The following is a 12,724-nucleotide window of genomic DNA, read 5'->3' on the forward strand; positions in this document are numbered from 1 at the left end:
CCCACTCTCACTGTAACGTCTGTGAGCAGATAGATGTTTACATCGCTGTGGATGGGCTGCGTCTTTGTTTTTCGTGTATTTAACAACGAAATAGCAACTTAAAATTTTATTGCGTGTAAAGAACAGGTGTCGTCGCTGTTGTGTGTGGGATTTTTTATCAACCTAGACATATGAAAACAGGTGAGTCGACGGTTTAAAATAGCTAAAAGTGACTTGTTGTTGTTGTTGTTTTTGCACTGTCAGCAACTCTCCGTCAACCTATAGTTAGCCTATTTAATCAACCAAAAGCTGGTCACAGTGTAAGTTAACTGTTTATAAAGTGGCACAGTTGAATACAAAAGTTACGGTTTCCATATTATCTCTACTTTTTTTTTTAGTTAACGTGTTTTTCAAGAACTTAAAGTCTTTGCTACAAGCTCACGTATAAGTGTATTGCTCTTTTCTATTTGTTTGCGGTAATTTACTCACTTTCCCTTCTACAACTTGAGCCAAAACTCTTGAGTCACTTGTTCTATTTTGGCTGTTTACTCCTAATGTGATTTGTTCTTCTGCGCAGATAAACAGTCTTTCTTTGTCTCCTGCTGCCACCGGTTGTAATTTAATGCTCAGGTCAGGCCTAAAAGAGAACTGGCACAGTTTCTTTTGAATGTTGAATTTAGACATATCTGCTTCATAAAAGGCAAAGAAAAAAGAGTAAACTGAGTTTGAATGTGTTCCAGCTTCCAGTTTTTTTCCATTAAATCAAGGTGTCTAATAACTCATAGAAAATATCTTATACATCAGAATATTGATCCAACATCATGATGATTTTCAGTAAAAAACACACATTTTTGAGAGAGTGTTCATATCAGCTCAACATGTATAGCAAATTCACCTCCCAATGTAGATTTTGGTCTTTTTAGAGGTACTTTGTGGCTGAAACGGTACAGTAGCAGCTTTCTTCTATTTATTTCTCTCTTCCTAAATGTAGTTACCACAAGCTTGTGAGAGTGTGTGAGTATATATTCACATGTACAGACAAGCATCCTGTGAGGACTGAAGCGTTTTTTAATAAAGTGAGTTCAAGTAATGGGGAGCATCGGGTTACCGGGAACTCACTCATTAGATACTTCCTTCTTGAGAGTGCACAAATGAGTAACATTAGTTGTATGATGTAATTTGTTGTTGAAACAAAAACCTACTATTTATTCACTCTTTTTATGGGTGAGATCTGATCATCATCTCTAAAACAAACAAACAAACAAACAGAGAGCTCACTAAGTAGAGTTATGACTCTAGCAGGAAACGTTTAGCCTTCTTTGAGATCAGTCTTGAGGAAAGCCAGTTGCTTCTTTACTAAATGTGCATGACGTAAAAAAAAAAAATTAAAAAAAAATTCCAACTGCTTCTGTGTGATCCCGAACCGAAACGCTCTTCAAAAGGATTCCACTTTCACAAAGGAACATAGCCTGTGTGTGAAGTGAAAGCATCGCATTGAAAGTCATCTGTCTGTATGTAGCAACACCTAACGCTAGCAGAGATATGCTGGAAAAACACCAAACTGAAAATGAATCATAACAGAAGTATATATTAATCTGACAGGAACACAAGCAGGAGATCTGGTTAATGTTTAATGTGGATGTTTGTTTTGTCACAAACCAACACAAGACTTTCTTTAACAGTAGCAGACACTGTTTGTTGTGACACAGTAAAACAACGTCTTAAACAGTAAAACTCACATGTCGATGTGTGAAAATGCTTTAAAAGTGCACTTTTATTGTCTCACTACAGCAGCTGTGATTAATCATGTGGTTCTGAGAGGAGACAGACTCACGTGACTGCCAGCTCAGATATGCAGAAGCTCTACTGAGTCACACTAACTTTCAACATTTAATCTTTTATACTTCCTCTTGTTTAAGCAATCAAACCTCATAAATCACAAGATCTCAAAGTCCATCAATCTGTCTCAATCACATTTTTTTTATTTAACTCATTAGATCCACTGAGATGCGAGCCAGAATTCATGATGTGAATATTTAAGAAGGAGCATTAGTTATTTTTATTTCACAGTAATTTTTGTATTTATGGTGGATTTGAGCCCGGCTCGTTGTCAGGCCGACCTGCATGCGTGTTTGTCAGCAGCTGGACCTGCGTGTGTGTGTGAGCTTTGTGTTAGAGATGTGTTAAAAACATCTAGAACCTTCTCTTTGTCAAGTCTGTAGAGGAGCAACAATAGTGTGTGTGTGTGTGAGTGTGAGTGTGTGTGGGGCGGCGGCGGGGGGCTTATAGCTACTTTAAATCATATCAAACACATTTATGGGGCTGCAGTAGTAAAGAGTATCTCATAGGCAAACAGTTCTTTTTCCCCAAGTTATTCAGCTGTCACATCCAGTTGACATATATATATATATATATACTCAGAAACATGATGATATGAAGTAACATCTTGTTCTTTGTTCCTCTTGTTTGGTCTCAGAGGATCATCTGACCTGAGCTGAGAGGACTGACATCTACCACATCAGAGTCACTTTGTCTGTGAACATGAAGACAGACATCCCTTACAACGAGGTAAGATTATTTCAGTAGTGCTTAGTTACATTAACCGATTGAAGATTAATGTATGTCTGTTTGGAATCATTTTTATTTTAGATTAGGTTTGATTATGTGCTTAAAAAAAACATTTACCAGTTAAAGCCTCTAAAATTTGAGGATTTATTTGCTTTTCTTTATTTGATGTCAGTATTTGACTGGTAGAGAAATAAGCATTTCTGATATAACTTGTTGCGCTCTTAGCATTGTCATTTTTTTCCTTTCTGCTTAACTTTGACATTTGGGCTCTACAACATCACTTGATTATAGTCACAAGTTGCAGCCCTAATAATTTATATGATAAGAGAAAGTTCCTGCTGGTTGTCATGAATGATCTTTATAAGAAGACAGCTCATCCTTTCACCCTCTCAGCTCTGAATCACATCTCCGTTTCATACAGTATCTTCTTCTTCTACTGGGTTTTAAAAAAAATAATCCCAATGAAATCAACAGAAATGCACAGTAAGACGCATTACAAACAGGAAGTCAAGGAACATTAAGTTGTTTTAGTGGTTTATAGCTCGGTTTGGAAGGAAAATCCTCCAAATGTGTTTAGATAATGGAGTTAATGTGTTCCTGTGATGCTTGTAGCTGATGGACATGGAGTGGAGGAGACAAGAATCCAACAGGAAAGCACAAGTGGTACGTTACAGCACACAGACCAGCTCAAATCTAATTATTTGTATTCACTTAGCGCCATACAAAACACCAAAAGGCTTAAATCACAAATAAGTGAGAAAGTATTGCCCCTCCCCTTCCAGTATTCCCGCTGGGTGATGGCGCTGGCCACTGCGGCGACCGTGTTGCTGGCCGCCACGGCCCTCTATAACGTCCTGGCGCAGAGGGATTTCTCCAGCCGTCCTACCCCGAGCAGCAGCCTCCATCTGGGCAAGGCCGAGTCCTGTTCAGACCCCTGCAAGTAAGCAAACATCTGGACACAATCTGTTATTCAGCTTTTATATTTCAAACTGCTTATCACGTCAGATTTTTCTTAGCAACAGTTATGTAGCACAGATATTAATCACTTTCCGTCTGTCAGGATCCTTCTGGTGGAAAGCATCCCTGAAGGGTTGGAGTTTAACTCCAGCACCACTCACCCCTCCATCTACCAGGCCTGGCTCAATCTGATCAGTGAGGCTCGCAGCAGTCTCGACATCGCCTCCTTCTATTGGACGCTCACCAACAAAGACACCGGCACTCATGAGCCAACAGCCTATCAGGTCAGCTAGAACTGTGAATGGTCAAATGGTTGTTTTTGATCATGTTATCAAAGAATTAGTTTGACGGTCAAGTTTTCAGAGCCTTACAGCTGATCTGAATGTGTTTATATTGTGGTTCATGGAATAGTTGAGTGAATGACAATTAATTTTAACTATAGGTAGAATTATCTTGATTAGTCTAATATGAGTTTTTGATTTCTTTTTGTTCTTTTCTCTTCCTCAACTGAACTTAAACATCATTTTTTGTGTGTAATTATTTGCTTTTTGTGACTTAACATTTACCACATTAAAATATATTTGTACTCTGTGTACAGGGTGAGACCATTCTGAAGAAACTAGCTGAGCTTTCAGGGAAGTTGTCTGTTCGTATCGCCGTCAACACACCGCAGGAGAGTCAACCACACAATGACCTCAGACTGCTCAACGACTCAGGTGACTGTCTGGTCTGTCTTATTCTTTATACCAGCGAGCGTCAGAACCATTAATCAACCGTGATGTTTTGGGTTGGTGTTAAATATGTATCATACACAGTATCTCAGTGTCCATGTTGTCTTCTTTCACCTTATTATGATGGAATTTAATGACTTTCTGTGGAATCATATTGTGATGATATGAACTAACTGTGTCATCATTTTATAGCATTATGTTCAAATGACTTATGCAGTAAAAATCTGAATTATAAACTAACAAAATTAGTTCTTGTTTTAAATGTGTGAAGATTTTTGGAAAGCAGTTTATTTTTGTGTTATTTTCCATAAATATAAGTTATCGTGATACACATAGAATCGACAAAAATCACAAAAGTATTCTTATTAATAATGTCTTATTGACTTGAACCAGATGGCCCAACTTTTTGGCAACTTTATTGCAGGAAGTGTGTTATCTCAGTTTACACACACAGCGAGTGTGAGCTTCAATGCTCTTCTCTAGTGCACCACTCCCAGCTTTCACAACCCTGAAGGAGACAAGATAACTGAAAATATTAGATCATTAACACGGTGCACTGGAGTCATGCGACATTTCTTGCCACTAAAATAGCAAAATGTCATCATTTTGTTATTAAGGTGTTAATACTTTATGTGTGTGTGTGTGTGTGTGTGTGTGTGTGTGTGTGTGTGTTTCAGGAGCTGATATCAGGACAGTAAACATGAGAAAACTGACCTCAGGTGTCCTTCATACCAAGTTCTGGGTGGTGGACAAGAAACACATTTACATCGGTAGTGCCAACATGGACTGGAGGTCCCTCACACAGGTACACACACACACACACACACACACACACACACACACACACACAATCAATTCACCTGGTTTACAAACATGTTTTTACCCTATTTGTGAATTTTCATATCTGTTGGCAAAAGGATCCCAAAGCATCATCTGCTCGACTGACAATGAGAGGTCGTCTGGTGCCTGATCCGAGCTAAATTATGCGTCTTTTGCTTTTAAGAGGAAGTTGGATCGGCTCCAACTTTCGATCACACGCCATGCGAGAATAGTTGAAAGTTGCTTTGATACTGTGATGGGAGTCAAACCGCAACTCAATTTTAGCTTTCATAATCAGATATTTAGTTGTCATTTTTGCTGAGCTGTCACTGCCACAAGCATCCTGTTTTTTTCCGAAAGTGCACCAACGTCCCATAAAACTCTTTCTGTTTCTGTGTAACAACAGAGTGCCGTTTCTTTCGGGAAAAAATAAATAAATAAATAAATAAAATGAAGGATGAGTTATTATTGTGTTGCGCCTCCAGGTGAAGGAGCTGGGCGCCGTGGTCTACAACTGCAGCTGCTTGGCGGCAGACCTGGGTAAGATCTTTGAAGCCTATTGGTTCCTGGGGGAGAGTCAGTCGATCCCGTCGCCGTGGCCGACCAGCTTCGCCACCCTCTACAACAAGGACACCCCCCTCCAGCTGCCACTCAACGACACGCCGTCCAGCGTCTACCTGTCGGTGAGCTCCATGAGAGGCGTGACGGATGAAACCACTAGTTTTCCCTGGTTTATCATCCATCAAGACTGCTGTATTGTTTAAAATGTTTCTAAGATGAACAAATAATTGACTTAGTGTCTCTTTCTTCTCTCTCTGCTGTCTTCGCGCTCTCTCAGAGTTCCCCTCCGTCCTTCTGTGCGGCCGGCAGGACTCCGGACATTCAGTCCATCCTCAGTGTGATGGAGGATGCCGAGAGCTTCATCTACATCGCTGTCATGAACTACCTGCCCACCATGGAGTTCTCACATCCTAAAAGGTACAGCAGTTGCTCAGAAAGAAATATAACCGCAAGAAGGATAGCTGAGAGGAGTCAAAGTTAGGTTTCATAGTTAGTGAACACTGAGAGCTGCTGAAGGTAAAGTAGATTGGTAACTCTGTGCACTTGTGTCGAGCATGTTCGGTCAGAAAAGCATCATGCCGCCTACATCCAGCTGTTAACATATGGTGCCAAAGAGCTACATGTGCAATTAAGTGCAAACATCAAAAGTCATTATAACATTACTGTATAGTCTAATTACATTCTCTTCAGTTAGTTTCTTTGTTCCATGAAAATATAAGTATTTGCACCGGGGTTACTGAAAGGTGATTGCATTCTAATACTCGGCATGTGGCGCCCTCTGCAGGTACTGGGCAGACATCGACACCCAGCTGAGACGAGTGGCATATGAGAAGCGGGTCAGCGTGCGCCTGCTGATCAGCTGCTGGTCCAGCTCCCAGCCCATCATGTTTTCCTTCCTGAAGTCTCTGGCCTCAGTTTACGACCCCAAGGCCAAACTGGACATCCAGGTGGTAAGTAGAGCTTCTGTATCTCTCTATATTCTCTATAAGCTACAGCACGCTGAAATGATTTTATATTTATGATCACTGGTTTCTCTTCTGCAGAGGCTGTTTGTGGTGCCCACCAGCCCCAAGCAGAAAGAGATTCCCTACGCCAGAGTCAATCACAACAAGTACATGGTGACTGACAAGATAGCTTACATAGGTAAGGCTGCACACACACACTGCATGTGAATGTGGATTTTAGATAACTAGTTTTTTAAATGTACCACAGCATGCGCTTAAAAGGTATATTTACTCATGCACCTGGCTGGAAATATACATAAAGGAATATACACATGACTGATCAGTGATATATGGTCAAAACTATAATCTGTGTGTTTCTGTCTTCAGGGACATCTAACTGGTCAGGTGACTACTTTGTAAGCACAGCTGGCTCAGCTTTGGTCGTCAACCAGACTGCATCACAGTCCCTGGAGCCAACCGTCCAATCACAGCTGAAGGCTGTGTTTGAGAGAGACTGGAGCTCTGACTACAGCACTCCTGTCACCCAGCACACAAACCTCGAAGACTTCTGTTAGTTCAACGAGACAGTATGAAAGATACCGAATCAGTCTACGTCAGCGTATCACTTCTGTGAAACACATATCGCGGTGCTTTAGTTAGCACTTTTATTTTAGTATTCAAATTCTTTACATTTTGCACTGGTCAGCTTAAACAAGGAGCTTCCTCGGTTGCTCGGGTCCAAAAGAAGATTGTGGACTTCCAGTAAACCCGGCTGATCACAGCTTTAGTGCCAAACTCCTATTGGACTGGAGAGTAACAGACCATCAGACCAGTTAACTGCCCAGTACTGCAAATTTTACATTGTTGGGAGATGTTCAGTGATATTTGAATGTGTTTTTTTTAAGGACTACATGTGTGAGTAACCAGCCTGGTAACATTTGAGTTACTCATAAAACTCATCAGATTGCTGCGACATAAATCAGAGTAAAACACGGGTGAGCAGTCAGAACGTCTTGCAACATGTTACCAGTATTGATAAACCGTGATCAGGTTGAGTTCCAATGAAAAGCCTCCAGCAGACACAGCAGATAATAATGTTTTAACTCACAGCTGCACTATTGTGTGGTTTCTGTCATGTAGCGCCAGTAGCAGAAGGGGGCGCTGTTTCACCTCTCCTGTCAGGTCGGGTTCTTGTGGAGGCACAATGTTTTCGGATTGATTCATTGATCACTTTTCTAGTTTTTAAAGATCACTCCCAATGCAATACTTTTCTACAATGTCAGCCTTAGTGGGAATTTATTATCCCAGCTCATCTCAGGGAGTAAAGTTTGAGTTTGTCTTATCTGATTATTATAGTTTGCTGGAATTTTGGACTAATTAATGCCCAAATTGGTGTGCTGTGCCTGTACTATAAACAATATGAGCTTTTTAAAATAAATAAGATGGGCTTTATGAAAATCCACTCCACTTTTTAATTTAAATTCATTTAATACTAAAGTCAGCAGTGCATACAGTAGACTGAAAGTTTGCAGCGCCAGTTAATGAGGATGAACTAATTTAATTTCCACTGTGTGGAGTGATTGAAACTACCAATTAGTGGAGTGGTTGTTACGGCAACCGTCCAGATAAGTGCGTTTACAAGTAGCAGTGTGCTTATAAAATGCTCAGGGACAGTTATTATGTACATGTCATTATCTCCTGCCTCTTTATAAAGCAGTTACTTTAAATAAACGTCTCTGAATCAAACCTGTTTCAGCCTGTCTCACGTTATGAACGCGCCCTCTGGTGCATATATAGATCGATTCAATTATGTTAAAAGCACCTGTGCGGGATTACAGCAAAGAAGGATTTATATGACTCAACAGAATTTACCACCCCCGTGTATTTGTTAGTGAAAAGCCTCTGCATAACTTTTAGATCAGTGTCTCGACACTTTTACACGGCGGTATGATGCTACAGAGATGAATAAATTCACCACTTACTCTCCTAACTTGGTAAAAACACTAATTCTGAACCTTCTGTTCTTGGAAAAACTGAAATCTTTGTACGCCTGAATGTGTGATAAGTGCATCAGAGGACAAGCAGAACTTGTATAAAACAGAAACACACAGTCTCACTCACTGCTGGTTGTTTCATACTTCATCAAGTGTGTGAACTGACACCTGATAATTCTCCTTTAGACTCAAATGTGTGAAATAAACTGTTCTGAAACTGAACACTTCCATTACATCCTAAAACATTTCTTTCTTGTCATGATAGTTTCTTTAAAATGCTTTGACTTTGACCCAAGAGTGCACAACAAACAACCAAAATGACTTCCAGAGCCTGAAACCATCCGCTTCTCAAGCTCCATAATGACTCGTGTCAAAGTGCGTCAGGCCTTTTAATGTGGAATGGAAACTCTGTCTGTGAAATAGTAAAATAAACAGGATGAAAGCTGTGATGCTCGACTGTTTTCACACAATTAATGCACTGGAAATTCCTCTACCTTCAATGCTATTATAAAAGAAGTTTTTTAATTGTTTTAATTGATGTTTGATTGTTTGTCAGTGATTTTATATTAATTTTTAAACATCAGAATTTATAATGGCAGTCTATAGGAGAAATTAACCTTTGTCACTTTGAAACTCAACTGCTCAAACATCCCTTATCTACAGAACCCATTCCAACTTTAAAACATTCACAAAACTTTGAATATTCAGACTTGCATTCTGTGTTGTGATACCTTTTGTACTTTCGGAGCAATTTAAGTCCAAAGTGAGGGTAGTTTTCAGACCTCATCGGTGTGTCATGTGATCAGGCACCGTGCAGAGCAGTGACTTTTTTAAACCAGAGAAAAACACGTCTCACTCCCACAGTTTTAACTCCTCAAGCACTTAACATATCTTAAAATGTTGCCACAAGCCTCCTTTCTCTCAAAATGTAAATATATTTCCCATAGAACTTATAGTTTTTGAGATCTAAACCTTAATTGATAGGGAGAGCACTGTCACAATCCCATTGACTGCATTAGAATCAGCAGGCTGCGTCTCCTCGCTCTCCCATTTCTATAACTTATAGATTCTCTCTTTCTTTAAACACTCTGTTCACAAATCATATATCCTCATACTCAGCAAGTCCTGCTGCCGCTAATTTCTGTTCTCTGTGAATTTTCACCTGTTTTGCCCAACAGTAAAAGCATTTGCAGGTCCAACACACAGAAACACACAGTTGATCCCAATCAGAGCTGCAAACCTTATTTATGTGCAATTTCAAAGTCTACATATGAAAACGTGATCATACTGATGCATTTACTTAAGTTGTGATAGCTCAGGCTTAGCAATGCTGCCTTTCAAACAGCAGGTCATGGGTGTTTTCCCATCTGCAGGCAAATTTAATCTTTGGATGTGATTTATACACTTATTTCATATTGACACACACACACACACACACACTCAATGAGTCTTCTCTCTTTATCACCTTGTGTCATCTTATTTTTCCACTTTTATTTTAACTATAATTAATACTTCACATCATAAAGGAAAACTATGGCAATATATGTGAACTGGATTTAAAAAAGGTATTAAAATAGATCCTCTTTGGATCTTTCTGGAATGTTTTTGTAAGACATTGTGAAACAATAATCTATTGCTTTCAGTGTTTTAACAAGTATGAATGATTCATTTGACTTCATTGCAAATATTTTTAATTTCATATATTATATTTTATATAGATCATTTTGTGAGTCAACAATTGTGTAGTAATTAGCACAGTGATTAATATACTTTTTACCAATGGCAGCACAGCAACAACACTGTGCTCCATGTTACCAGTTAGTGACCCAGGATATGAATTGAAGTATCGTCTGCCAATAAGTTATTATATCAAGTCACATGGTTTGGAAATATTTTTGAACTCCAAAATGAAAATGGGTCAAACTAAAAACAAATGCCAATGAGTAAACCTGCCAATCTTTATGCATGTGTGACTCATAACCTTCAACACCACAATCACTCACAACATGGAGCAGCAGTTTCCTCCTGAGACTGAGAGCAGAGCAGTAAACTCCACCAGGCCCTGTGGAAGGAGTTTGGGGGGGGATTGCATTGTATTTATTTATCGGGACAGTGTACAGTTTTTAACATAAATGATGCACTGCACCAGAGTTAGCTCAAAGCTAATTTACATCTGTAGTCCCCCACAATCAAAACAGACAACAGCACCACAACAAACAGTACAAAGCAAAAAACACACAGAACACATTATACAAAATACAAAATACAAAACTACACATAACAGCACATCACATACACCCACGATGTCAACCAGAGATCAACAATGCAAGCATGTCAAACCAAAAGCAAGAATATTTGAGAAGACCATGAGATCAAATCCAGACTCAGTGGCCACAGAGCTGAGCAGCAGATTCTTCAACCTGGTTCTGAGCTGCAGCTCTTCATATCATCAGGCAGCAGGACGTTCCACTGAGTTGTGACTTTCACAGAGAAAGCTGACTGTCCGAATGCAGTGCAACGAAATGATCTGGTACAATCATGTTATTGTACAATATTCTGGAGGATCTAATAGAACTTACTGAGTGAGTGAAAGGCTGAATGAGTGAGTGAGTATTGAAAATAGTCTGCAGGTCAGTGCTGCATGAAAATTACACGATTACGGTTTGATGTATGTTACTCTTTTTTTCTTAATGAAAGGATTATAACATGACTTGGGTCCTGACAGTTATTTAAGCTACAAACATTGAGCATATTGGTGGTGGTGTCTTGCACAGGAGTTGTCTGGGGTTAGCTATGCTGGATTAGGCGTCTATCTGGATATTCTTATATCCCATAAAGTGACACATTACTGTGTTTTTTATTTTTGGACATTTTTTGGTCCTTTTTTATTTTTTGGTCCTCTTATGGTCTTTTGTTACTGACATCCGGCCTGAATTGTTTATCGTTTTTCATATCTGCAACTTTACTCAGTGATCTCATACTAATCACCTGATATGTTCAGAGAATTAGTCACGAAATTAAAAGAGAAAAAAATATTACTCACTTAAAAAATAAAAGGTTTCTATGGCAATGTTTCTAGAAACTGGGTTATCAGATATAGAACAACAGACTGAGTTGGTGAAATGTATTATTCTTCCTATATTAGTGATAAAAGAGGCACAGCCATTATTATAAATAAGAACGTCCCTTTCAACAGGAAGTTGGAAGGGATGTTCCTACTTAAACAGGAAGTGAAGGAGCCAGAGGGAAGATTTATTTTGGTGACAGGTTCAATTCATGGTTAACACGCTACTGTTCTAAACGTGTACGGCCCAAATAAGGATTAACCTCATTTTATAACACATATGATCTTAATGTTCAGTCAGTGCTGTAAGGGACAAGGTTTTCTGTCTGTATAATGAACCTGATCATGGATAGATCCTCCTGTGCAAATATGTACGACCAAAATCTTAATTCTTAATAGTTTGTGTAAAGACACTGGTTTAATAGATGCATGGAAAGAGTTACATCAGACAGACAAGGACAATACATTTTACTCCCACCCCTGTAACACTTACTCTATACTAAGTTATTTTTTTATGCCCAAAACCTTTATACACACTATCCAGTCATAACATATTGATCCCATTGTATTGTCTGACCATGCTTCTGTGTATTTAGATGTCAAGTTAGAATCCACTATCCCCAGAATACCACTCTGGCCGCTCAAATTATCACTTTTGAATAGTGATACATTTTGTTCATATGTTGAGGAAAATCTTTCACCTATTTTAGTGTGAGAATCTCCTGTTTCACCTGCTACTTTATGGGATGTACCTGAAGCTATTTTACATTGCTACTTTATTTATTACGCCTCCTTACAAAAAAGCTGGATAGTAAGATGAAAAGTCTAGAAGAATAGAATAAAACACCATCATATTACGTTTTAACTGCTCTTAAATGCAGTATTACATGGCAAACAAATTCAGCAAAGCTGTACAGATGAGGATGCTGAACAAGTCTGCAGCATTTGATACATTTTCATCTGTGGGTGGCGCTACAAGATTTTTAAAAAAGCAGCAATCACAGGCATTTTCCTCAGGAAATGCACAAAATTGCTTTACTGATTTTATCGTATTTTAATAAAGTGCTCTTGTAGCCTCCTGTAGCTGTAATACGAAGGACAAAATTA

At 39.1% G+C, this 12,724-nt stretch overlaps 1 protein-coding gene across 1 annotated transcript; it reads left to right on the plus strand.

Annotated features, from left to right (window-relative positions):
- Positions 1–26: 26 nt before the first annotated feature.
- On the plus strand, positions 27–8,775 carry pld3 (phospholipase D family member 3). Its single transcript, XM_067595398.1, has 12 exons — positions 27–180; positions 2,456–2,547; positions 3,160–3,210; positions 3,330–3,487; positions 3,608–3,788; positions 4,103–4,220; positions 4,913–5,040; positions 5,540–5,737; positions 5,893–6,032; positions 6,400–6,565; positions 6,659–6,758; positions 6,947–8,775. Exons 2-12 carry the CDS (start codon positions 2,521–2,523, stop codon positions 7,132–7,134), a joined length of 1,455 nt encoding a protein of 484 aa, XP_067451499.1. The 5' UTR covers positions 27–180; positions 2,456–2,520; the 3' UTR covers positions 7,135–8,775.
- The last annotated feature ends 3,949 nt before the right edge of the window (positions 8,776–12,724 follow it).

The sequence above is a fragment of the Thunnus thynnus genome, chromosome 7 (genome assembly GCF_963924715.1).
Source record: "Thunnus thynnus chromosome 7, fThuThy2.1, whole genome shotgun sequence".
NCBI classification, from domain to species: Eukaryota; Metazoa; Chordata; class Actinopteri; order Scombriformes; family Scombridae; genus Thunnus; species Thunnus thynnus.